General features: G+C 54.3%; 1 protein-coding gene and 1 long non-coding RNA gene across 7 annotated transcripts; one reads left to right on the plus strand and one right to left on the minus strand.

Moving 5' to 3' along the window:
• Positions 1-5,216: 5,216 nt before the first annotated feature.
• Positions 5,217-24,928, minus strand: Sema4a (semaphorin 4A). Of its 3 annotated transcripts, XM_087203500.1 has the most exons (15): positions 24,828-24,928; positions 21,150-21,317; positions 19,573-19,733; positions 18,537-18,599; positions 18,254-18,352; positions 17,935-18,040; positions 16,899-17,015; positions 16,547-16,671; positions 16,249-16,421; positions 15,098-15,248; positions 8,121-8,301; positions 7,554-7,672; positions 7,311-7,468; positions 6,904-7,004; positions 5,217-6,527 (listed from the first exon to the last, which is right to left on the minus strand). In XM_087203500.1, exons 1-15 carry the CDS (start codon positions 24,919-24,921, stop codon positions 5,935-5,937), a joined length of 2,409 nt encoding a protein of 802 aa, XP_087059626.1. In that variant the 5' UTR covers positions 24,922-24,928; the 3' UTR covers positions 5,217-5,934. The 3 variants fall into 3 exon arrangements, with proteins under 3 accessions (XP_087059626.1, XP_021105107.2, XP_012923457.1); XM_021249448.2 differs by lacking the exon at positions 24,828-24,928 and having other exon boundaries at positions 21,150-21,311; XM_013068003.3 differs by lacking the exons at positions 19,573-19,733; positions 21,150-21,317; positions 24,828-24,928 and adding an exon at positions 19,218-19,550.
• Positions 18,589-24,570, plus strand: LOC110347023 (uncharacterized). Of its 4 annotated transcripts, none has more exons than XR_015448184.1 (4): positions 18,589-19,089; positions 19,439-19,477; positions 20,128-22,466; positions 22,560-24,570. It is a non-coding gene; the product is annotated as an uncharacterized LOC110347023 (long non-coding RNA). The 4 variants fall into 4 exon arrangements; XR_015448186.1 differs by having other exon boundaries at positions 18,591-19,089; positions 20,128-21,780; positions 22,330-24,570; XR_015448185.1 differs by having other exon boundaries at positions 18,594-19,089; positions 20,128-20,222; positions 21,653-24,570.
• Positions 24,929-25,762: the final 834 nt, after the last annotated feature.

Consider the following 25,762-nt stretch of genomic DNA (forward strand, 5'->3'; position numbering starts at 1 on the left):
TTTGCTCTATAAAACTTTCTCAGAGAAGTGTGCTTGTTGGCAGCCTGTTCAGGACCCCTCCTGTCTCTCAGGAGCTATTCCTATTCCCCTTCTTACCCCCCACTTCTATTCCCCATTCCTGTTCCTCAATAAAGTTTCCACTTTGAACCTCTGTTGTTCCTTAAAATTCATTCTTCCTCTTCAGGGAACACAAACTTGGCACATCTAACAGTTAGGAGGTTGGGAGTTACATTTATATCCCCTATATCAGTATCATGTGATGTTTCAATACATATATACATGTATACTTTTTTTTTGTGGTACTGGGGATCAAACCCAGGTCCTTGCCCTTGCAAGGCAGGCGGTAAAACCACTGAGCTAAATCCCTGGCCCTACATGTATAATTTTTAAATCAAGTTAAACATATCTATCTCCTCAACATTTATCATTTTTTTCTTTTTTCTTTTTTTGGTACCGGGGATCGAACTCGGGACCTTGCACATGTGGGGCAGGCACTGGAACCACTGAGCTAAATCCCCAGCCCTATCATTTCTTTATAATGGAAACATTCAGGGTCCTTGATTCTACCTTTTTGGAAAATACACTATATAGGGCCAGGGATGTAGCTCAATGGCACCACACCTGCCTGGCAAGCACAAGGTCCTGAGTTCGATCTCTAGTACAAAAAAAAATACATTATATAATTGTTACCTATAGTCACTTTACATGCAAGAACATTAGAACTTCTTTTTTTTTTTTTTCTTTTTTGGTACTGGTGATTGAACTCAGGACCTTGCGCTTTTGAGGCATGCAGCGGCAGCACTGAGCTAAATCCCTGGCCCCAACATTAGAACTTCTTTTTTTTCTTTTTGGTACTGGAGATCAAACTCTGGTCCTTGCACTTGTGCAGCAGGTGGCGAAACCACTGAGCTAAATCCTCAGCCCATTAGAACTTCTTAATCCTGTCTGGCTGTAATTTAGTAGCTGTTGTCAAATTCCTCCACTTCTCCTTCCCTTCAACTCTTCTCAGCCTCCGCGAACCGCCATTCTACTCACAACTTCTTTAAGATAATTTTATATATCCCACAAACGAGTGAGAGTATATGGAATTTATCTCTCTACACTGGCCTTCTTTCACTTAATGTTATGATCTCCAGTTCCATTCACAATGTCACAAATAACAGAATTTCCTTTTTATGGCAGTGCAGTATGCATTGTATATATGTGACATATTTTCTTTCATCCTTCAGTTGACGGAAAGTTTAGTAGTTTTTGTTCATTTGTTTGTTTGTTTTTGTTTTGAGACTATGCAGTTCAGGCTGGCCTTAAAGTCGCTATGTAGCCTGGGCTGGCCTCAAACTCATGGCACTCCTCCTGCCTCAGCCTCCCAAGAGTGTTGGGATTATAGCTGTGAATCACTATGTCTGGTATTTCTTGGTTATGGAGAATAATGCCAAATGAAGCATGGAAGTGTGGATACTGATTTCATTTACTTTGGATACTTACCAAGCAGCAGAATTACTGGATCATATGGTAGTTCTACTTTTAAATTTCTGTGGAAATCCCAGACTGTTTTCCACAGTGTCTATACTAATAGTCCCAACAACAGTGTGGAAGGGTTCCCTTTTCTCTATATCCTCACCAGCATTTGTTACCTTTTTTCTTTTTTATATAGCTAGTCTTGTCAGAGTAAGGTGATAAATCATTGTGGTCTTAAGAAGTCCTAGTACAGGCCATCTAGAAGCTGGAGAACTGGAATATGGGTAGTGTGGCTCAGTCCAAACCCTAAAGCTTCAAGCCATGTGTGGTGGCCCATGCCTGTAATCCCAGCCCTCAGGAGGCTGAGGCAGGAGGATCACTTCGAGTTTGAGGCCAGCCTGGGCTACATAGCGAGATGCTGTTTCTAAAAAAAACACCCTAAAGCTTCAGCCAAAGCAGCTAGTAGTCCAGTGCCAAAGACCTCAGTGCCTGGGGGCTGCTGCTCTAAATCCTGGAGTCCCAGGCCCAAAACCCTAGAGTCCTGGTATCTAAGGACAGCAGAAAAGGACAAAGACTTACTTTTCTTTGCCTTTTCCCCAGTCCTGGGGATTGAATCCAGGAAGTGCTGTGCCAAATCCTCAGTCCTCTTTTTATTTTGTTTATTTTCAAATTTTATTCTGAGACAGACTCGCTAAGTTGCACAGGCTGTTCTCAAACTTGCAATCCTCCTGCCTCAGCCTCTAGAGTAGCTGGGATTACGAGTGTGTTTTCTACCTTTTTCTTCTGTCTGGTCCCCCAACTAATTGGATGGTGCCCTTATCCCCACTCAGTTCACCAACACACACACGCACACGCGCACCCCAGTCTGTTCTGGAAGAAGACACACCCAGAAGTGATCCTTTATGAGGTCTCGGGGTATCCCTTAATCCAGTCCATCTGACACCTGAACTAACCATCACAGCAAACATTTGAGGCAGCCTGACGGTCACGTGGCTAAGACGCCAGGCTGGTCCTGCCCTGCACTGCCTGGAGCCCAGGAGAAAGCTTGGCTCTTGAGCTGTGTAGCTGGCAATGTGAGAAACATAATGCTTTAAAGCAGATTTTCCTCCTATTCCTTTTGCGACACTGGGGATTAAACCCAGCTGCTTCTGCACTAAGTGCAAAGCCAGCCCTTGTTTTGAGATGGTGTCTCAGTAAATTGCTAAATTGCCCAGGTGGGACTTGAACTTGTGATCTTCCTGCCTCAGTCTCCCAGAGTACTGTGGTCACAGGCTTGTGCCACTGCACTTGGATGCCTTTATTATTAGTATTTATTTTGAAACAGGTTCTCACTAAGTTGCTCAGGCTGGGCTCAATCTTGCAATCCTCCTGCCTCAGCCTCCAGAGTGCTGGGATGACAGGGATTACAGGTGCATACCACCATGCCCAGCATGTCCACTCCTTTTACCCAACAGGTAAAAAATTGAGGTGCAGACAGAAGGGGGTGTATAAGTCTAATAACAGCACATGAAAGCCCCGGAGCCCTTTCCACTGCTGCACTCTGCCCCTTCTCCCTTGGTCCAGAGGTCATTGTGGCCACAAGAGGAAGCCAGGAAAGCTGATCGAAGTGTGAAGGCTATGGTAAAAGTGCACTGTGGGGTGGGAAAAGGAAAGGAGCAGCAGGAGAAAAAAATACCTGAAGTAGACAAACAGTTCTGATGAAAAAGCCACTGTAGACAGGTCTGGAAGAGATGTTCGCACACTCGCATTCACTGAGGCATTATTCACAACAGCCAAAGTGGGAGAAACCCAGATGCTCAGCAATCAATGAATGGATAAAGAAAATCTGGTATGAATACACAGTGGAATATTATTCAACTTTAAAAGATAATAAAATCCTGTTGAGCCAGGCATGGTGCGGCACGCCTGTAACCTCAACACCTCTGGGAGGCTGGGGCAGGAGGATCAGGAGTTGAGCCCAACCTAGGCAACCTAGGGAATTTGTGAGACTCTTCTCTAAAAATAAAAAGTAAGGGCAGGAGAGAGGAAGGGCCAGGGATTTAGCTCAGTGGTTCTGCTGCCTGCCTCGCAGGCGCAAGGTCCCAAGTTTGATCACCAGTATCAAAAAAATAAATAAGTAAATAATTAAAAATAAGAAAAGATAGCCAGGCATGGTGGCCCATGTCTGTAATTCCAGCACTCAGGAAGCTGAGGCAGGGGAATCATCATGAGTTCAAGCCCAGCCTGGGCTACATAGTGAGTTCAAGATCAGCTTGAACTACATAGTAAAATCCTGCCTTGGGGTGGGGAGGGGGTTAGTGGAAAGAAGAAAGAAAAGAAAAGATCTGTGAATGTAGTTCAGGACAAAGCCCCTAATTTTAATTTCCAGTACTGGGGAGGGGGCTGGGTTAAAAAGAAGAAAATCGTGTTGAAAAATACAACGTGGATGAACTTGGAGGACACTGAGCTAAGCAAATGAGTCAGCCATAAAAGGACAAGCACTGTACAATCCCACTTAAAAGAGATACAGAGAGGGCCGGGGATTTAGCTCAGTGGTTTCGCCGCTTGCTGCGCAAGTGCAGGGACCTGAGTTCAATCCCCGGTACCAAAAAACAAAATAAAACATAAAAGAGATACAGAGAGCAGTCAAACTCATGAAAACCAAAAGCAGAATGGTAGTTTGGCAGGGCTTGGCAAGCGGGCAGGAGGAGGCTGCTGTGTAACAGGTATGGACTATCAGTTCTTCGAGATGCAACACTTGCAGCAATCTGTCACACAAATGCGAATACAATAGCACCACTGAACTGCACACTGAGAAGTAGCTGGGGGCAAACCCTATAGTGTGTGTGTGTGTGTGTGTGTGTGTGCGTGTGTGTGTGTGTGTGTTTACCATAATTTTTTAAAAACTTAAAAGAACCTGTGGTAAAACAGTGTTTTAAGGGGCCAGGGATGAAGCTCAGCGGTGCAGCACCTGTCTGGCAAGGGCAAGACCGTCTGTTCGATTCCCAGTACCAAAAAAAAAAAAGAAAGAAAGAGAGAGATATGTGAAGAGGGTGGCCAGAATGAAGGCCCTGCAAAGGTGGAAGCTGCGCCTGGCATGTAGGGGCTGAGAGTCACAGGAACAGAGGACAGGAGGCAGGCGGTGAGACAGCCAGTATGGAGCCTCTCCAAGGGACAGGACAGAGACCAGGGAGGAGGCCTGGACTGGGCAGACAGTCAGGGGCAGGATGGCTGTGTCTGGTATTCATGCAGACCACCAAGCACATCTGGAGGAGGAGGGGGAGATACAGAGGAGGAAGGGGAAAGGGAGGTGGAGAGTGACAGCTTATAGAACAAATTCCTGGCCGGAGAGAGGAGGCCCTGGTGGAGGGAGCAGGCAGAGGCGGCGGTGTGGGCGGAGCCTCGTGTGAGCCGCCGGAGTGGGGAGCGGCCAGGCTGGGCAGCTGCACTGTCTTCTTATAAATTCACCCGCTAGGAGTGAGGACCAACTGCCGCTAGGGGCTGAGCTGGAGTCACGAGAAGCGTGGGAGAGCCGGGGAGCCACTGTGGGGCCTTGGCCAGGGAGTTACGGCAGACGAGGTATCACCCACTGTCTAGCAGACCCAAGTGGAGCTGGCCCACACAGCCCGAGCTTGGTGCCCTTCAGGCAGGGGTTCCAGAGAGCGCCCGGCCGCAGCCCCAGAGTCCTCCGGCCGGTGGATGCCGTGGCCACTTGCTCTGCTCACATCCTGGCTGTCCTCCGCTGGCGCGCTCTGCTCCAACAGAAACGTCAGCGACCGTAAGCTTTTCTCTTTTTAATAAAAATAAATCTCCTGTGACAAGCAGTTTTCAAACAAAGGGAGAGAGAGGAGAGGTCGGGGTCAGCCAGGGTGAAGGGGAGAACGAAACTCGGACCACCCCTGCCACGTTAGTCAGGACAGCGCGGGGCCGGCCCCAGCCGAAGCCGGAAGGGATGTGTCAGGCTCCAGGAACAATCTCCTGGAGTCGGTAAGGGGAGCGGTTGGTCAGCTCCCTGCAGGACCTGCAGACCCCTGGGAGTGGGGTGTTTGTGTCCAAGGTAGCAGCTGCCTTCAGAGTGAGTTTCCAGGAGTGTTGTCCTAGCTCTGGGCTATTTACCGTCTGGGCTTCATTACTGTCAGGTCCTGCAGCACTCAGGTTTTAGGGTCTCCCGGATGGGATTTTCTGGAGGGTTCCTGGGATGGCCAGAACGGAAGGACCCTCTCCAGGTCCTCCTGTCACAGCACAGGTGCGGGTCGGGGGCACCCCACTTCAGACAGCCCCGTGCATGGCAGAAGGGAGTCGCACTGGGGACCAGGCTCCATGCAGGGCCCCCTGCGTGCTACTGGCGGCACAGATGGCAGGAGAAGCTCCAGCGGAGGAGGAGGAGGAGGGAGGTCACCCCACATGCCACCCCCGCCCCAGTCAGGGCTGAGCGGCTTGGGGCCGCAGCCAGCATGGCTAGGTGCACGTCCCACTCAAGCCCAGCCTGCGCCCGGGTTAAGCCACCTCCGTGCCCAGGCAGTTGTTGTCGGCATCCACATCAGTGGCAGAGGTCCGGCTTTCTTTGGGGGGCTGGACGCGTGGCTCCCTGCTCAAGGGGGCCTTCTCCCCAGGGGGCAGCGTCCCACAGCCCTGGACCTTGCCCCGAGCCCGCAGTGCCCCCAGTGGGGAGGCCAGGAGGACGATGAGGGCCCCGGAGAGCACTAAGGCGAGGAGGACAGTGACGACGAGAAAGTGAAGCCAGTAGGATCGCTGGGCAGCCGCAGTGGCCCCGCCACCAACCCTGGTCAGCGGGACCTGCACACGCTCCCGGGGAATGCCCGCCAGCTCCGGGTCCAGGGCCAGGGGCTGGTCCTGGCTGTGCACCCAGTAGGAGACCACTGGGTATGAGAAGCCGTTCTCAGTGGCTATGCACTGGTAGAGGCCGCCGACTCCATCCTGGGGCAACAGCAAGAGGGAGCCATTGTAGACGGCGGAAGAGGCTTCGGGGACAGTCCTGGTACCACGACTCCAGCGGTAGGAGGCCAGCACGGACAGGTGGGGGCAGGGGAGCTCCAGGATGGAGTTGGGGACCACGAGGACTTCTTTAACTAGGGGACAAGGAAAGATGGGTCAGAGAGAGCAGAAGGAAGACAGCGAAGGGAGTGAGGAGCCTGCATTTGGACCTCCACTCTCATCTCCAGCTTCCATTTCAACTCCCAAACTCAATGTTCATCCCTTCTGTCTTCACGGAGCCCCGAAGTAACCTCCGGTCCTTCTAACTCCAGCCTGCTACCCACTCCAACTTCAGCCTCATCCTAATCCCACTTTGGCCCCCGCCAGAATTCCTGCTATTCTTCCCTATGGCCAGGACCCAGATCCAGCCCAGCTCTGGGGTTCAGGTCTCAGGCAGACAGGGGCCAGGGAAGACGGGAGCAGGAATGCCCACCCTGCCTGAGCGAGCGCCTGCCCAAGCCCCACACTCACTGATCTGGGGGCGGCTCTGAGGCCGGTGGCTCCTGCCCAGTGGGCCCTTGGCACAGGCCCATTCCGGGTTCCCTCGCTCCATGTCCTGCTTCCAGGACATTCTGAGGAGGCAAGGCGAGCAAAAATCATCTCTTGGAACAGACAGAAGTGGGAAGAGGAGAAAGGGAGGGAAGGGCAGAGAGGAAGACAGCCGAGGAGAGAAGGTTGGACAGGAGGGGACCTGGGGACCCAGGATGGCTGGAGCAGCTTCGGAACTGTCAGCCAAATGCCAGGCCAGGAGAAGGCCCCACGGGAGGGTGCACCTTGGAGTGAATGTGTCAGTGGGCCCTGGAGAGGAGGAGCAGCAGAAGCCAGGGAAGAAGGGCCCCAGCTGGTCACCTCACCTGCCACCTAGGCCTGGCACTTACAGGTCCAGGGTCCACAGCAGGGAGCAGACTCTCGACTCGGGGTCCCAGGCGCAGTGGGGGTCCCGGGCAAGGACACAGTCAACACAGCTCTCGTAGACACTGCAGTTGGCCCGGGGCACCCTCCAGACGCCTCCAGAGAAGCCTGCAAACACTGCACCCTGGTGGAGATGAGTGTCAGGAAGCCCCGGACACCTCGAAAAGCCCCAGCTCCCCGCCCGCCCCACCAGACCAACGAGCCCCCACCTGGCTGGGGGCCAGCTGCAGGTTGCGAATGGGCTCGGGCTCAGGGAACAGCTGGATCTCCTCCACCAGGTAAGCACGGCTGGCCTGGCTCACCACGGCCTTGTGCAGGAAGCCGGTGGCTGCAAGGAGACACAGCTGAGATCCCTCCCCTTGCAGCACGGCCTCCCCGCTGTCACATGCTCCTCGGGCAGCACTAGTGCTGGCACAGACTGACAGGCCACTCCCCTTCAGGCACCCTTCCTCTCAGCCCCTCAAGGCCAGAAGGAGTGAGGTCTACCCTCGGTGCCCCCCGCTCCTCTCCACCCTGACACGGCTGCAAGTCCATACAGCTCTTCTTAAACCACGGAATGCTCCCACCAAGCACCACGAAGCCAGAAGCTCGGGAAGGGCATGGACTGCACTGTCCCCCCCCCCCGCACCGTATTTCCAGAAACAAGCAAGCCACCAGGTGTAGTAAACGCCTGCTGAACAAATGCACACGCGGCTGATCTCAGAGGGCTCCCCCCTCGGCTGGGGAGCAGCCCCACACCAGTCCCTCCTCACAGGATGTCCGGAGCCCTTACTCACAGGTGCCCAGGTACATGACCACATAGCTGTGCCCATCCAGGCCCCGGGCTGTCTCCACCGTGAGCCGAGTGTACTCCACATCGGATTTCACCAGCAGGGGTGTCCCCACCACCTGCTCATCCATCAGGAAATGGTCCTTCATGAAGGTCAAGGCCTTATCAGAGGAGGGGCCCACCGCACACTGCAGGAGGAAGCAGGCGGCTCAGTCAGCTCGACACTTTGCTTTCCTGCAGCTCGAGCAGTGCCACCTCCTCCCTCCCTCCCCCAGGCTGCTGTTCGCCTTTGGCTTCTTCCTGCAGGAGCCACGGCTCTCAGCTCAGGACTCTGAGCCATCTGGCTACAAGTTCCAGCCCTGGCGGCTGAGGTTCCTTGGCTGTAAGGAGAGCATGCACCAGAACTCAGAAAGTCACCAGCGCAGTGCTGGGCGCACAGGAAGTGCTGTGGATGCGCTGCAACTGCCACGTGTTCCTGCCCCTTCCTTAGCACCTGTGCCAGAGGAAGCAAGGTGACAGCCCCTGCAGGCAAGGACGCCGTTTCACTCTGGAGTCCCAGGCCCAGCCCAGGACCTGGCGCACAGATACTGTTCAGCCAGCGCCTGCTGCCTCCACGACGGAGTGAAGGGCGTCACAGAGTGGGGCGGTGTGGCACGGAGCTTTTGCATGACTCGGGAGAGCCTCTCCTCCATTCTGGGCCTCTTTTTTCTCACCCAAATGAGGGGGTTGGACCAGCTGCTCACCAAAGGCCCTGCCAACACGAGAGCGTGCTGTGGCTCTGGGACAGCTGTGTCCCATCATCCAGGCCCGAGCGCACCTTATGGGGCCAGCCTCAACCCCGTCACGGATACACTGTCTTCAGAGAAGTTACTTCACCCCTCCAAGCTCAACTTCCATATCTATAAAGGGAGGTAACATCCACATCCTCTGTGATGCCAGCAGGAACACACACCTCCTCCTGCCTCTTCCCAAAAGGATTTCTTTTGTAGAAGTAGAAACTTACAGGGACATGTGAAACAGGGAAGCAGGCAAATCTTCCACATTTTGGAAGCAGGAAAACAAATGAACTGGGGCTGGGGATGTAGCTCAGTGGCGCTACACCTGCCTGGCAACCGCAAAGTCCTGAGTTCAGTCCCCAGTACCACAAAAAAAGAAAGAAAGAAAACCAAATGAACCAACAAAAACAACTCAGACAGAAAAGAGTCTTCTCAAACCAGCTCTGAAGCCCTGAAACATCTGATTTACAAGGTAAATTCCTAAAATGCATGAATTATGGCCCCAGCTATCCCCTGGAATCGAGGAGAAGGGAAAGCTAAACAGGGAGGATCACTGCTAAGTCTGTTCAGAAGCAGGCCAGTCTCCTCCCAGCTCCACACGCCTGGGGGACCACCCCTTCCACATCCAGCCCCTGCAGGTGAGGAGCTGATCCCCGAAGAAAGCACACAGAAGGTCCCTAATGCAGCACAGCAGCCCTGCGGCTGGGGATGCCATCCTGAAGGCAGAGGGACTGAGCACAGGCAACCAAGTAACTTACTGAGACACTGTCTCAAAATTTAAAAATAAAATAAAAAGGGCTGGAGATGTAGCTCAATGGGAAAGCCCTGGGTTCAAACCCCAGCCTGTCTGTCTGTCTGTCTGTCTCTTTCCTCTCTCTCTCCCAATGGAAGGCGCAGAATATAAAATTGAAACACTCTCAAAGACTTGAAAAATACGAAAGGTTTAAAGAGTAGAGGGCCAGTCTAGAAGGCTCAGGCAGAAGTGAGAAAAAGCCTTTAGAACATAAGTGCCAGGAGGGAAGGGCCTTTAGCCTCTCCTGCTCATGGATGGAACCCCAGTGCTTACAACAGTGACACATATACTCGATAAATATTTTTTAAATGAAAAAGAAACAGAGAAATATAGTTCAAGAAAATTTTTTTTTAGTGCTGAGGCTTGAACCCAGGACCTCGTGCATACTAACCAAGTAGAGAACTACTGAGCAACATCTCCAGTCCAACAAAACTTCTTAAAACTAAAGAACTGAATTTCTAGGCTGAAGTGGCCCACTGAATGCCCACCCCGCACAGTAAATGATTAGAGTTTCATTAATGCACACTATCATGAAATGTTTTTCTGGTCTTTTTTTTTTCCTTTTTTGGTACCAGGAATCGAAGTCAGGGCCTTGTGCTTGTGAGGCAGACACTGCACCACTGAGTAACATCCTCAGCCCACTGGCATGAAATTTTAGAATACTAGGACAACCCCCAGAAAAAAGACAGAGTCCAGTGAGAAAATAACAGGTTATAGTCAAAGGACTAAAGAATATCTCTGAGAGGAAAAAAAAAAAAAAAGAATAGCTCTGAGCTTCTCCACAATAGCACTGGATGCTAGAATATAAAAGAGCAAAGTTCTCAAACTTTGAAGGAAAATTATTTCTATTACAGAAACATATGCCTGCTGAGCATGGTAGTGCACACTTGTAATACCAGTTCCTTGGAAGGCCAAGGAAGGAGAATCACAAGTTCCAGGCCAGCCTGGGTAACTAGCAAGACTTTGTCTCAGAAATAAAATTAAAAAGGCTGGCAGATATGGCAGAGCACTTGCCTGGCATGTGTGAGGCCCTGGTTTCAATCTGAGAAAAAAAAAAGATTACCTATATCTACCCAAAGCATCAAGTGTGAAAGAAGAATAAAGACAAAAGACATTTTCAGACAGTCAAGTTCTCAAAAACTTTTATCTACTACTATGTGTCTTTTTCCAGGAATCAATGAGATAGCTAAATAATAAGTAAAAAAGAGGAAGCATGGGCCGGGGATTTGGCTCAGTGGTTTCGCCGCCTGCTGTGCAAGCGCAAGGACCTGAGTTCGATCCCCAGTACCAAAAAAAACAGGAAGCAAGAAACACAAGATGTGAGGCAAGAAAAAGAGGCCAAGGGAACCCCTGGACAAGGAGGAAGGGACATTCCAGGGTGGCACTGTGCTCCGGATGTAGAGGCCACCGTGCTAGACGGGCAGATATGAAGGGTTTCCAAGAAGATGAAACTGGTAAAACTGCTAAGGGTCTGCCCTCAGGAGATGGTTAGATAATGCAGGAAGAACCTGGGTCAGCTTCGAGACGAAAGCGTAGAAAACAAAACAAGTTAAAAACAAAAAAAACACAAAGAATTATAAACCCCAGGGAGAACAAAAATTGTGCAAAAAGAAAAAATAATCATGGCTTACTAGCTGGCTCTGCTGTGAATAACAGGGGTCATAATATAAACATTACTTTGATTAAAATCACAGTAGGACTATGGGGGCGCTGGCGGTGGGTGCAGGGGTGCGCTGGACGGCCAGCCAGCTGGGAGGGGGGCTGTGGAAAGCCTACTTGGTAGCTTGCTCTTTTCCAAGGTGCATATTCTGTCCGAGATGAGCATACTACCGATGTCATGTCCTCTACAATCCTCTGAATGTGCAGAGGTGTGCAAAAACAGTTCTTGCTAGTTGCTTCAAGTAGGCTTCAGCGCCCTACCAGCTGGGAATCCCCACCTTCCAGAAGGGGAGTTCAGTAGGGACTGTCTGAAGCTGATATATTGAGAAATAGTAATAAAAATGTGGGGCACGGGACTGGGAGCATAGCTCAGTGGTAGAGCATTGGCCTAGCTTGGTGAGGCCCTGAGTTTGGGCCCCAGAACCACAGCAAAAAAAGCATGGTATTTAGAGAGTTCTACATAAATATAAAAAGAATCCTCTAAAAGAGTTGGTGCCCAGCATGTTTATGCTCGCCTGTAATCCCAGTACTCGGGAGGCTGGGGCAGGAAGATCACCATGAGTTCAAGGCCAGCCTGGGCTACATAGCAAGACCCTGTCACAAAAAAACAAAAAATTAAAATAAAAGATTTGAAGGTGATTGGGGAAAAGTGGAAATTAGGACGTAAGGCTGCTCTTTGTAATCAATCTTCCAGATCTATATGTTACTTTAAATTATGTACATATATAACTCATTAAAAAAAAAAGTTTCCAGGCATGGCAGCACATGCTTGGAACACCAGCACTTGGGAGGCTGATGCAGGAGGCAGCAAGTTTCAAGTTCGAAGCCAACCTGAACTACATAGCAAGACCCTGTCTCAAAATACAAAAACAAGACAACCAAAAAACCCAACCAAACAAAAAGTTATAGCTGGTTGTGGTGGTGCACACCTGTAATCCTAGTTGGTCCAGAGGCTGAGGCAAAAGGATTGCAAGTTTAAGGCCAGCCTGGGCAACTCAGTGAGGCCCTGTCTCAAAATACAATCTTAAAAAGGGGCCGGGCAACAGTACACGGAATGAAGGAAAACTGAAATCATTTCCTCTAAAATCAGGAACAAGGCAAGGCTAATCTACTTTCACCATTCCTATTAAAATAAACAAACAGGGCCGGGGATTTAGCTCAGTGGTTCCGACGCCTGCCTCATGCCTCACAAGTGCAAGATCCCGAGTTTGAGTTCAATCCCTGGTACCAAAAAACAAACAAACAAACAAACAAAACCTAGGAATCAATCCAACCAGGAAGGTGGAAAATCTCTCCAGTGAAAATTACAGAATACTAAAAAAGAATCCAAGAAGACACTAGATAGAAAGACCTCCCATGTTCATGGATGGGGAGATTAACATTATTAAAAGTGGCCACATACCCAAAAGCAACCTACAGATTCAATGCAATCTCCAACAAAATACCGATGAGATTCTTCACAGAACTAGAAAAAAAATCGTAAAATTCATACAGAAACACAAAGGAGGGCCAGGGATTTAGCTCAGTGGTTCTGCCACTTGCCTCGAAAGCGCAAAGACCGGAGTTCGATCCCTGGTACCAAAAAAACCAACAACAACAACAACAAAACGTCATCATATTGGGGCCGGGGATTTAGCTCAGTGGTTCGAGCACCTGCCTCGCAAGTGCAAGGACCCGAGTTCGATCCTCGGTACCAAAAAAAAAAAAAAAAAAACACAAAGGACCTAGAATAGCCAATGCAATCGTAAGCAAAAACAGCAAGGCTGAAAGCATCACAAGACCTGATTCACATTATACTACAAAGCCATAGGAACAAAAATAGACATGAAGACCAGTGGAATAGAACAGAGGACACAGGAACAAAATGTACAACTAGAGGCACTGATTCTTTTTGTGTATGTGTGTGTGAGACAGGATCTCACCATATAATTCAGGCTGGCCTTGAACTCATGCCAATCCTCCTGCCTCAGCCTCCCAAGTGCTGGGACTACAAATGTGCACCACCACGCCCAGCTAGAGCCATCTGATTTTCAACAAGGAGCCAAAAGCACGCTGGAGAAAAGACAGCCTGTTTACCAAACGATGCTGGGGAAACTGGATATACATGGAAGACTGAAACTAGATCCCTATCTCTATGTGCAAAAATCAATTCAAAATAGATCAAAGACCGAGGTATAACATCTGAAATTCTGAAACTTATAGAAGAAACAAAGGGAAACACTTGAATAGGACCCCAACAGCACAGAAAATAATTACAAGAATCAACAAATAAGACTACATGTAATTAAAGTTTTCTGCACAGCGAAAGAAACAACCAACAGTGAATGGGAGAAAATCCTGGCCAGCTTTTCTTCTGACGGAGGGTTAATTCATATCTAGAATGTATAATGAACTCAAAAAACAGCACAAAGGAATAGCCCAATCAATAAATGGGCAAGTTAATTGAACACACACTTCTCAAAAGAAGTACAAAGGACCAATAACTATGTTCAATGTCTTTAGACATTGGGAAAAAGCAAATCAAAACTACACTGAGGGGCCGGGGATTTAGCTCAGTGGCACCTCGCCCACCTCACAAGCACAAGGTCCTGAGTTCTATCCCTGGTACCAAAAAAGAAGAGTACAAAAAAACAAAATGCTGGGGAGGATGCAGGAAAAAAGGAACCCTTCTACACTGCTGGTGGAAATGTAAATTAAAAACAGAATTCAGTATGCAGGTTCCTCAAAAAACTAAAATTAGAACTGCCATATGACCCTGCCATAGCATGCCTTGCTAATACCAAAGGAATTAAGGTCAGGATCCTATATGGGCACCTGCATACCCATGTTTACTGAGACACAATTCCAAGTTCCACAATATGGAACCAGCCGAGGCACCCATCGATAGATGAATGGACAAAGAAGATGTGTACATATGCACAATAGAATATTATTAAGCCATAAAGAAGAAAAAATTATGTCATTTTCAGAAATGTGGATGGACCTGAGACCATCATGTTAAACAAAATAAGCCACACTCAAAAAAAAAAAAAAATAAGCCACACTCAAAAAGACAAGTATCATGTTTTCCCTAATATGTGGATATGATCAAAATGTTACATGCATGCATGAGAATACCACACTTAAACCCAATAGTCTATAAAAGTAATAGTAATAAAAATATGTTTTTTTAAAAAGGCAGGGGCTAGGGAATGTGGCTCAGTGGCAGAGCTCTTGCCTGGCATGTACAAGGCCCTGGGTTCAATCCCCAGTACTAGGGAAAAAAAATCAAAGTTAGTAAGAAACACAGGTGATGCCGGGTGTGGTGGCTCACACCTGTGGTCCCAGCACTTGGGGAGGCTGAGGCAGGAGGATTGCCATGAGTTCAAGGCCTGTGTGGGCTACATAGTGAGTTCAAAGCCAGCCTGAACTATAGAGTTGAGACCCTGTCTCAGAAAAGAAAAGAAAGACGAAAAAGAAAAGAAAAGAAACACAGGTGAAGAGTCCTTGGTACATAGTCCACGTTCCCTTAACTCCTCGGTGACACAGCCAGACATTTAGTGAGCGCTTAGTCTTGGGGAGGAGGTGGCCCTGCGTCTGCTCCGGGGTCGGACCGTGCTGGACGCCTGTGGGGCATGGACAGCAGCCCAGGTGTGTGTCTGAGCAGACAGGGCCGTGAGGTGGGAGTGCCAGGAGCCCCCGTGTTTGCCAAGTGAGGTCAGATGCTTCACCACGCGATCGTGTTGGGAGGCCTAGCTTGTGTGGGGTGATACTCACACTGCCTGGCCGCGGGCTTGTCTCAGGGTTCACATAAGTCATCCAGCGTGAAGTTTCTTTGTTCAACTCCTTGAACTGCCCCTTAAAGACATTCTCGATGTCTGAGAGAGAGAAGGAGCAAACTGCGGAACTCCTGGTCCCACCGACCTGCCTGAAGACAGAGAGAGGAGACATTGGACATCTCGGCCTCCCTCTGCAGTCCACTGCCCCCAGCCCCGGCCCCGCAGTGAGAATGCTCACTGCCCCAGGAGGGCAGGGCTGTCAGAGCTCAGCCAACCTCAGCCGTCTCTTCTGCCCCTTGGGGAGTGAGGCAGGAGTTCCGTGACCGCCCAGGCCCTGGCTCTAGGCCCATCGCAGGATCTGCAACGTGATTACCCTTAATGAGGATTAATTGGGGCACGGGCCCTGGGGTGGGTCCTCCTGCCCTGCCTGGGCTGGCACACACCCTAGGAGGGGCAGCACAACTGGCCCCAGGCTGGCTCCCCGAGAAGCCTCTTCTTTGAGGCCCCTGGACTGACTCCTCAAAGACCACAGCTGGACTACCAGACTGTTTTTCTGCCTTCGTCCTGGTCTGTGGAACAGAAAGTCTCTCTCCCGCTGTTTAGCCTATTGTACACACCAAGTACTCTGTTCTGAGTCCTAGGACTCGAGACCTCTGGTACCTGACACATCCTCAGCAAGTACTTAGGCACTGCAGGGCCAGACCAGGGCTGTGGGACCTTGGACAGATCAGTTAACGTCTCTCAACCTCTAAGCGATGAATTTAATTTTCTCTAATGACAGTGGTGGTTTCCCTCTTCGCCCTGGCCATTGGGAAGCTCAGAGAGAGAAGTGCAATCGTCACTCAAGGACAACCGTTTGGACTAGTGCTGTCCTGGCTTCCTGCATTCTCCTCTTTCCCGGTTCCTCACCTATGTCATCAGTTCTAATGCTGGTCTCTTGTAAACTTCGTCCCATCCTTCTGGGACCAGGCAGAATATAAAAGTAGTCAGAACCTGTCTGGGCGCTATTTCCCCACCTACATGAAGGGCACCACCGAAACTGCTGGGAGGTGGTGACCGTCACGCGCCCTGCCGAGTGTGCTCTCCCTCAGAGCCGGGCCACAGCGGCCTCCGTCCGGGTTCCAGCCCGGTTCACGCGCCGCCGCTCACCACTGGGAGGTGAAGACCGCGTAGACGCGGGCCTCGGCGGCCGATTCGGCGGGCAGCAGCACCGCGTGGCGGATGACGTTGAAGGGCAGCTGCCCGGGCTGGGTGCAGAGCAGCTGAGCCTTGAGGAAGGTGGTCCACTTCTTCTGCAGCAGCTTCTCTCCGCCCATGTCGTTCTAGGGGCGCAGGATGAGTCCGGGGACGCACCGGCTGGCGTGGCCCCACCTTAACCGCGTGGCCCCGCCCCGCCCCCTGCCCATTGGCTCCCGCGAGGCCGGCCCCGCCCCACCGAGCCGCAGACCTTGCAGACTTGAGCCACGCGGGAGGTGCGGAGCTTCTCGAAGAAGTCGAACTCGCTGGCTGTCTCCTCGAAGAAGAAGTAGACGACCTGGGTCGAGGGCACGGCGGCTACGAAGGAGGCGTCCGCTGCAGGGGCGGCAGAGGGTTAGGGACCTGGATGTCCTGAGTCTCCCCGGGAGAAGCCTTGGATGGCTCTGGAGACCGCGAGGCGGGCTGTGCGGAACCCCGCCGCCGGGGGAGGGGTAACGGCGGGGGTGCGTGCGCGTTAGACCCCAGCGCCGGGGCCGTCGCTCGCAGCCCCAGGCTCCGAGACCCCGGGAGGGCAGCGCGTGGGACTGGGGCCGTGTCCTTACACTGCAGCCAGCGGAGGAAAGTGTCCGTCTTGAGGACAGGCCGGGGGCCCAGCGTGCGCATCAGGATGGGCTCGCTGCCCAGGAAGTTGTTCATGGTGCCTGAGTAGAGCATCCCATCTGGGGGGGGGGGCGGGGGGAGACGGGGGAGTTTGGCCGGCGGAGGCCGCCCAGATGTGCCTCTGCGCGGGCCGGCATCTGTATCCGTCCCGGCCCCCGTCCTTCCTCCACACTTCCACGCCGGGTGCCCTCTTAAGCTCCTCTGTCCACAGGAAGTGACCGGTATGGCCTTCTGTGCTTGGCGCTTTTCGAGGCTTTCTCCGGCTACACTCTCTCACAAGCCCCTGAATCACTCGCAAAGCGCCATCATTCATGAATTCCAGACAGTAACTGCTTTCTGGCTTCTGTACCTTGGGTGCTGCCCTTCTCTTCCTGGAACACCTTCCTTGCCTCTCTACCTAGCCATCTTCGAGTCCTGCTCAAAAGCCAAAGACTGCCGGGCGTGATGGCGCATGCCTGTAATTCCAGCACTCAGGAGGCTGAGGCAGAAAGATCCCCGTGACTTTGAGGCCAGTGTGGGCCTCATGGTGAATTCATGGCCAGCCTGAACTACCGTGCAAGACCCTGTCTCCAAAAACAAGAAACAAAAAAACCCCTCAAAGACCACCTCCTCCAGGAAGCCAGGAGGGCACAGGGCCGTGATTTCATCTCTATAACCCCGTAAGTACCCAGCCAATACCTGGCACACCAGAGCAGATGTTCACACAGCCCACCTTGCTTGGACAAGCAACTGAACCTCAGGCTTCTCTTCTGCCTGATGCCCTTCCTGAACCCTCATGCCTCTCTTTCCTCATCTCTCTTTCCACTTCCTCCGAGGCCGTTTCAGCAGGAAGTAGGAGTTGGGGTGCCACGTGCTCCCTCTGGCCTGTGCTTGCAGCTCCTCCCTCTCAGGAAACTCCATCCTGTCATGCCTTTCACAGAGTGACGAGAAGGCAGGTCAGGTCAGGTCCAAGGCTGGACCAGGGAGGCCGATACTCACCCACCAAGATGGCAGTGTGCTTGTGAGCAGGGTCAAAGGGGCTCTGACCTTTCCCCTCCATCACCGTTTTCTCCGATATGGGTGACAGTTGGGAATCTCGGAATTCCTAGCGGGAGAAGCGAGGCTGGGGGCCCAGAACCCCAGGGTCTCCCATCTGGGAAATGAGGGGAGAAGGGAAGGGGACCGCGAGGGACATTGATCTGGGGCCCAGAGTCCATGAGGGTCCCAAGGAACCCGTTTTCCAGAGCCATGGGGTTAGGCTGGGAGAGGAGTGAGCAGGGTTGCCCAGCCCCTGCAAGCTGGGTGCCAGGTAACTCACGATGAAGGTGCAGGCAGGGCTGAAGGCAAAGGTGCCACAGGCGTAGAGATGGGTGGCATTGAAGGAGACCAGGACTCGGATGAAGTTGAAGCACTGCGTCTGGGGGAGAGGAGAACTCAGGCCCTCGGGCTACGCTCTGCGGGGGGCTGCCCCTCCCTCCCGAGTGCAGGGCGCAGAGGGCATGCAGGCCGTGCCTGTGCCGCTCTGCAGCGCTGCCCACCCCCCCACCCCCCGCCCGGCAGTAGTGTGCAAACAAGGCCCGTGCCCTCAGCCAAGCCCTCACCTCGCTGCTCTTCTTCTTCAGGGCACACTCGTGCTTCTTCCTGTCGCTGGCCGGCCAGGGTATCTGAGGTGGGTTGGGAGGACCGGGACGGAGGGACATGAGGCCTTCAGCGCTTCTGCGACCCCCTGTCCCTCTCAGCTCACCGGCGGGCGCACGCGCGGTAGATGGGGACCTGCTCGTGAGCAGTGACACCCACTTGTGACCGGGTTATTACTCTGCTAACCCTAATATTCACTGGGACACCGCTCCATGACAGAACACAGCCTAAGGAAGCAGAGCTGAGTTCAAGTCTAACTGCCACTTACTAGCTCCGCCATCTTGGTCAGTTAGTGTCGTGGGCTGCTGGTGGGCACAGCTGGGTGCACACATAAACCCTAACACTTGGCATTGACCGTGTTCTTCTGTCACACCTTGAAGAGTCTACTTTTCTTTTTCTTCAAGACAGGGTCTTGCTGTGTAGATCAGACTGGCCTTGAGGTCACTGTGTAGCCCAGGCTGACCTCCAACTCCCAGCCATCCTCCTGCCTCAGCCTCCCAAGTGCTGGGATTACAGGTGTGCAACACCACACCCGGCCGAGTACATTTCAACCAGTGCCCCATATACTCAAGTGACCAACAGACTCCATACTGAAAAATAAACTATGGAATCACCCAGTAATTGCTAGCACCTCCCTCCCTTACCTCCTCTCTTCTCTCTCCCATGCTCCCCCTGGGACAGTAACAGAGACGCTTCGGTGATTTCTACCAGTGGGTGGATATCAAGTTATTGGTATAATTTGAGTCAGTGTTTATCTCCTATGCCAGTGGTTTCCATATCACCCTCTCAGCAGTTGATATTATTCAATCGGTGACACCGGTGAGCAGTGAAACCACAGTCACATTTCTTGTCCGTTCCCTGCCAGGACTTATGGAAGGAGAATGCTGATGGTTGCTGATGGCAGGTAATGGCAATTGGGCTGTTCTCCAAAGGCTGCCCCAGAGCAGGGCAGCAGCCTCCTTGCCCCCAGTGCACACCCGGCGGCCCCGGCCTCCTCACCATGCTCCTCAGCTGTGGGGCTCCGGGGTGCTGGACATCCAAGGCCAGAACGGCCTCCCGGACACCCACGTATAGAGTGTTCCCGCCACCGCTCAGGAGCAGGGTGTCGAAGTCTTGGAGGCCTTTCTGGTGGAAGAGGCTCAGGGCCCTGCGTGGGTCCCCTGTGGGGAGCAGAGGGAAGGGCAGAGTGGTGAGGAGCAGCTGGACCCACTGTGGTCACCCCAGCCCCCTTGCCCCCTGCCCTGCTGCAGCCACAGGAGCTCTGTGTTGAGCCCCAGCGGAGAGGAGAGGCAGCCTGGGGTGGGGCCAGACGTGTAGACAGACAGGAAGTGGAGAGGGGCACACTGGGTGCTATTTCAGGCCTGGGGTTCGGTGAGAGAGGTGCTGGTCCCCGGGGGGGCAGCAGCAGGTGGGGGCCCTCACAGGCAGGGCTCACAGCCACGGGCAGGAAGGGCAGAAGCGGACAGGACTGTGTGGCAGAGCTGTTCGGGGTTTTCAGGGTCCCTATTGCCACCTCTGCCACCACCCCTGTTTCCCTCCCCTCCTCTATTACAGGACACTTCCAGAACTAGAAGCATTGTGAATAGAAAGGAAGCATCTGCACCCTTCCTGAGGTCCTCGTGGCATGCCTGAGTGTCGCCTGGGCAGAAGTGAGTGGACCTATGGGGAGGCTCACAGGCCCTGTCCCTCTCCCAGGCCTGATGTGGAGGGGGTGCCTGTGCTCGTTCATGTGTGCCCCACCCTGCACCGCTGCTGCATCAGCAAGAAGGACAAACAGCTCGGAGCCTTGCATTAGCAGCCACACCATGGCGGCAGCTAGAGGGCTGCGACCTGACTGTCCCCTCTGGAGGCCTAGGGAGCCTTGGCCGGAGAGTGCAGTAGGAAGGGCCCAAGGGTGGCTCAGGGAGGGGGTTACGGAGCTGCTGGTGTCGGGGTCACTCTGCTCCCCCCATGAGGCTATGAGCTCCTGGAGGGCAGGGCTGGGCATGGTCCCTGTTTGTGCCCCCACTGCCAACACAGAAGGGGCCTCTCCGTCAACAGGCAGCTGCATTTTCTCTACCAGACACGCACGTGCCCAGGAGACCCACCCCTGCTGCTCCCTCGGGGCCTCTCCTGGAGGTGAGGCCACAGCCCCACCTCCTCGGTGAGAGCCTGCAGGCTGTGCCTCGGGGTTCTGGGCCCTACATGCCAGCCGGTCATCCCAAGAGCTCATCCTCTGGGCCTGGCATGTGGTTGGTACCAGCCTGGGACACTCTTGGGCACTGGGTCTGCAGATGACATGCTAGCATGGGCCTTGACTTTGGGGGACCTGGGGTGTGGAAGCGCTTGGGGCTAAGGTGCCCCTCGTGGTCACAGTGACAGTTGAAAGAGAAACCTCCAACTTTGTGGAACTGCCCTGGGCCCCAGCCCCTCTTGCTCCCTGCCTCTGTGCATTTCCATTTCTCTCTGTCTCTCTCTCCCACCACCTCTGTTGCTCCCTGACATCTTCCTGGGCATCTTATGTCTCCATGTCTGGGCCCCCGCCCTCTGCCCCCTCTCCATCTGCACCCCACCCCCTCCTGGCACCACACACTTACCTGCACTGTACCTGACCCTGGGCATGGGCCCCTGCCCACCAGCCCCAGCAGTCAGCGGCGGCAGCAGCAGCAAGAGCAGTTGGAAGAAGAAAAGGCCCAGGAGGCTCCAGGGGTCCAGGCCTAGGGCTGGGAGGGCCATGCTCGGCCAGAGGCTGTCACCAGACGGCTCTGGGGAAACAGGCACCGGGCATTTTCTGGGTGAGCTGTCCTCACCACATCCCCCCTGGCAGCCAATCGGAGAGCCCCAGGGAGCAGAAGTGTGTGTGTGTGTGTGTGTGTGTGTGTGTGTGTGTGCCACAGGGGAGGGGAGAGCCCTCAGTCTCACTTCCATCCCACTCACTGGCCTCAGCCTGTTGCCTCAGTTTCCCTTCTCCACAGGGCGCTGGCCCCCATCCTGCCCCTCTGGTCTCTCCTCACCAACACCTCTGCTGAGCCATTTGTCACCGGACTAGCAGGGAAGTCCCTTGTGCCTCCTGTCCTCTTCGGCTTCTCCCTCTTCCCAGAACCCAGAGACCAGGGGCTCCAGGGAGCGAGATCCTGTGCTCACAGGAGACACGCTTGGCACCATCCTCTCGCCTGTCACTCTGCTCTGTTACACATCCCACGACCTGGACCCATGCTGGACCTAGGTGTGAGTGGCCTGCTTTAACCTGCCCCCAGCCCCACCCGGCTCTCTTCTTCCAGGAGGGCCAGGCAAGTCCACCCTCCCCTTGGCTGTGAGAGCTTCCCAGGGCAGCCAGGGCAGGGGAGCGGGCTTCTCCCAGCCTCTGCAGCCCCATCTCTGGTCTCTGGGCCCTGTGCCTGCCCCCTGGGCTCTGCATTCATCCCCTGGGGCCACCAGCCACAAGCCCAGTCTCACCTCACACACCCTCGGGCCAGCTGCGGTGAGAAACCCTTGTGCAGACTCTGGGACTGGAGCACCATCCAAGAGAAAGGAGGACGGGGTTCCTGGGCCCCAGAGGCAGCAAACAAAGGCTCAGCCCGGCTGGAAAGGGAGCACGGCTCTCCAGGCACCCATCATGCCAAAGCCAGAAGCACCAGGAGCTCTGTGCTAGGGAAACCAGAATTTCCACCTCCAGTTGTGACAGATCCTGGCTTGGGCGGAAGTTGGTGGTTTGGGAGGGAAAAGGCTGACCTGCCTGGCGGCAGACACACCTCTCCCTCGCTCCTCTTGCTTCAGACTGCACAGTTTAAAAGGTCTTTCTGGGCTGCTCAGCCACACTCTGCCTCTCTGCCACACTGCATCCGGTCTGTCCAGCCTGGCTGTGGTTTCCTCCCTCTTTCGATTTCCCAGACAGTGGATGAAACATCTCTCAGGTTTCTCTTCTCACTTGTGTATGTTTGGGGTCTCACCACTCCTACCTCCTGGGAAGTCCCTGAGTACTTGAACCTTCACCCTCCCACTCTTAGGCCACAATCTAAAAGGTATGGAGCTGTTAGTAGACTTGGCTGAGGAAGTCCCCCTGCAGCATCACCCTGCCACCATCAGCGTGCCATCAGGCGAGTGGGAAGCCCAGGACATCCCCCAGCTGAGTGTGTGCTTAACAGGACTCGCCTCTGAGGCCCCCACCCCCGAGGTGGCTGCCAGGGGGAGCCTCATGGGGCAGCCTCGTAACGCAGGGTTAATGAGGCCCCAGGCCTGTGAAGTGGGTAGCTCCTGCCCACTCAGCTGCGTCAGGTGACGGCAGGTTAAAGAGCACACGTCCCACAGGGCCCAGCCAACGCCAACAAGTGATCCCTCCATTCCAGGCTCATGCTGCTCACCATACATCAGAAGCCCTCTCTGAGTGTGACTCCATCCCTTCTTTGACAGTGCCAGCCATCAGGGAGCCATCATGAGGCAGCCCCTCAGCCTTTCTCTCCCTCTGCTCCCAACATCACTCAGTCCCCCAGGCTCCTCTGACACAGGCTGCTCTTGACGACTGTTTCTGCCAGGACTTGTGACCTTGAGACCCCTATACTCTCCCACAGGCTGGTTGCCAGGTCCCTCCCAGGCTCCCAGAGTCAAGGGAAACTTCCATTCCCCTGACTCCCAGCTTGCATGTGGGAGGCTGCCTTGCCCGGGACCTTTCTGCTGGAACCCACTGGCTCACCTGGGTCACAGGGAGGGGCTCTGATGGGGAAGCGAGGGGGGTTCCAGCATTCTTCTGGCCCAGACCTCTCTCCCCAGCCCCTCAGCCAGCTGGAATACTTGGCAGGTTGGGCCACAGCCCTCCCCACAGTGTCAGGAGGTTGGTGCCACCACGATGCCACTTTACAGAGAAAGAAGGAGGCTACACAGCTCCAAGGAAAGCTAAATTCAGATCTGCCCCTTCCAAAAGGAATCCTTCGCCAGGACAGTGGCTCCTGAGGCCTGTTCCCTCAGCCCCACCTCCCAATCCCTGTTGGAAATTACTTTGGAGCTGCTTGGGTGAAGAAGGGAGTGTGGAAGGGGAGGGCAGCAAGCTCTGTCTTCTCTAAAGCTAAGAAACAACATCTCTGGGGTCAACGTGGCAGGAAGGGAATCTCCCGGAAGAGAAGTCTCTGGTGGCATCTCCCCCACCCCTGCGCAGGGCAGAAGAGCCAGATGGGGAGGAGGGCTCCCTGCCCCCCAGCAATGCGCCCCTGGCCCGGAGGCCTCTGAGTGTGGCCCCCAAGCCTCACAGGCAACAGCTGTGGAGCCCACTGCAGGGCCGGCTGGGTGGTGACACCCTGCACTGTCACCGGGTCCCCGAGCTCAGAAGGGCCCACTCGCCCTGTGAGGCTCTGCCCTTGCTGTCTTCAAAGTCTTAATAATTTTTAAACCAGGGCCCCACATTTTCATTTTCCAGTGGACCCCACAAATTATGCAGCAGGTCCTGGCCACTCAGGAAGCTCAGAGCTGGCAGGGCCCCACCCCTTCCTCACTGTACAGCGAGGAAACCGAGGCTGGGAGAAGAGGCCAGCCGGACTGGAGTCAGGGCGGCCAGTAGCGGCGGTGGGGTCAGATGTCTGAGGAGCAGGTGCAGCTCAACACCTTCCTCACTCCTGTGTGCCGTCCCCCGGCCGCCTTCTACACCCTGGAGCCCAGAGTTCAGCCTCCGCCCCGGGGTCCCGTTCCCCGCTGGACTCCTCTCCCACATGGGACAGCAGCACTTCCTGCCGGCTGGAAGGGGGGGGGGGAGGCGGGACTCAGGGCTTCTCCCCTTACCCCTCCCTCCACCTCGCAGCCTCCGCCCCCGGGCTCTCTGCAGAGCGCCTCAGGGAGGGAGGGCGCGTGGACACATCCCACTCCTGCCTTCACAGTGACCGGGCGGGTCCAGTTCCCCTCCTCCCCCTCCTCCTCCTCCTCCTCCTCCCCCCAGCATGAGAGCGGCCCTCGGAAAAGCAGAGTCCCGAACAACATCTGCTTCCGGCTCCCCTTCCTCAGCCCCTCCTTCTAATCACAAAAGAGTCAAACCAACTTATGTGCGTCGTGTCGTGGCCAGTGTCTGCTGTGTCCAGGCCCCGGGGGGTCCCCTCCCACCCAGCCCGTCCCCCGTGACCCTTACCCAGCGCCTCCCAGCTCCGCTCCTCGGCTGCCCAGTGCTGGCGCTGCTCTGAGGAGCTCACACAATGCCCGACCCCTGGGTCGGCCCCTTCGAGGGCAGAGCGGCGGCAGACAATGGCCCGCCCCCTCCCTCCAGGGCTGTCAGGGGCTCCCCGCTCATTACCTGCAGCTGGGGTGCCGCTGCGTTTCCCCCTGGAATGTCAGGCGTTCCGGTTTCCCAGAGCCTTGTCCCTGCCACACCCCCACCCCCATCCCCAACCCCATCCCACCTCACTGGTCCTTAGTCACCATGGCAACCGCATCTCTAAGTAGGAGGGACCAGAATCTCCCCATATTCTTCCTCCTCCTCCTGTGCCCCACTGTGTCCCATCTTCTGCGGCTCCTGGAGCCATATGTGTGGGAAAGGGGGGCTCCAGATGTGGGCGCAGGGGTGGCGAGGGTGGTAGTCCCCTTCCCACTTGCAGGCAGGCACCACTGGGCAGATGCTTCCCGGCTGGTTTAGGGAGTCAGGCGGGGCCACCTCCCCTTCATGGCCGTGTCTCTGTGTATGTGAGGGACACACCTGGGCATCAGCCTGGCCCCATGCAGACGAGGTTCCCGTGAGGACACAAATGAACGCATGAACGTCTATGCAAACATGCCCCGGACAGGGCCTCTGTCAGGAAGCCGAAGCAGCCTCTTCTGCTGCTATCACCCTGACTTCCTAGGAGGGTCCACCTCAGGCCAGGTTCCACCTTTCTTCCTAGCCACCCCAAGAGGCCTATCAGGAGGGAAGTGTTGGTGTGTTGTAGGAGGAGTGGAGGCAGACTTCAGAAAAGAGCTTTGCAAAGGTCTAGGCAGAGAAAAAGCCAAGCCTGAGCAGGAGTCTCCCTGAGCTTCGAGGGAGCAGAGGCTTGGGCGAAGGCTCTGGGAACTGGGTGCCATGTCCCTGTCAGGTTGGCCCTAAGCACCTGTTACCAGAGCTCCTCCATGCCCACTCAGCCTCAGCTTCCCCACTGCTAAGCCAAGGAGTGGAAAAGCCCCTTCCAGGATGGTTCTCAATGTGCAGGGGACTGTGGGGCGGCACCACGGGAGCCAGGCACAGCGCTTTCCAGGCTGAAGCAGG

Source organism: Heterocephalus glaber, unplaced genomic scaffold, assembly GCF_053883595.1.
Source record: "Heterocephalus glaber isolate CG9 unplaced genomic scaffold, H.glaber_assembly_v1.0 deba00001795, whole genome shotgun sequence".
Lineage (NCBI taxonomy): Eukaryota > Metazoa > Chordata > Mammalia > Rodentia > Bathyergidae > Heterocephalus > Heterocephalus glaber.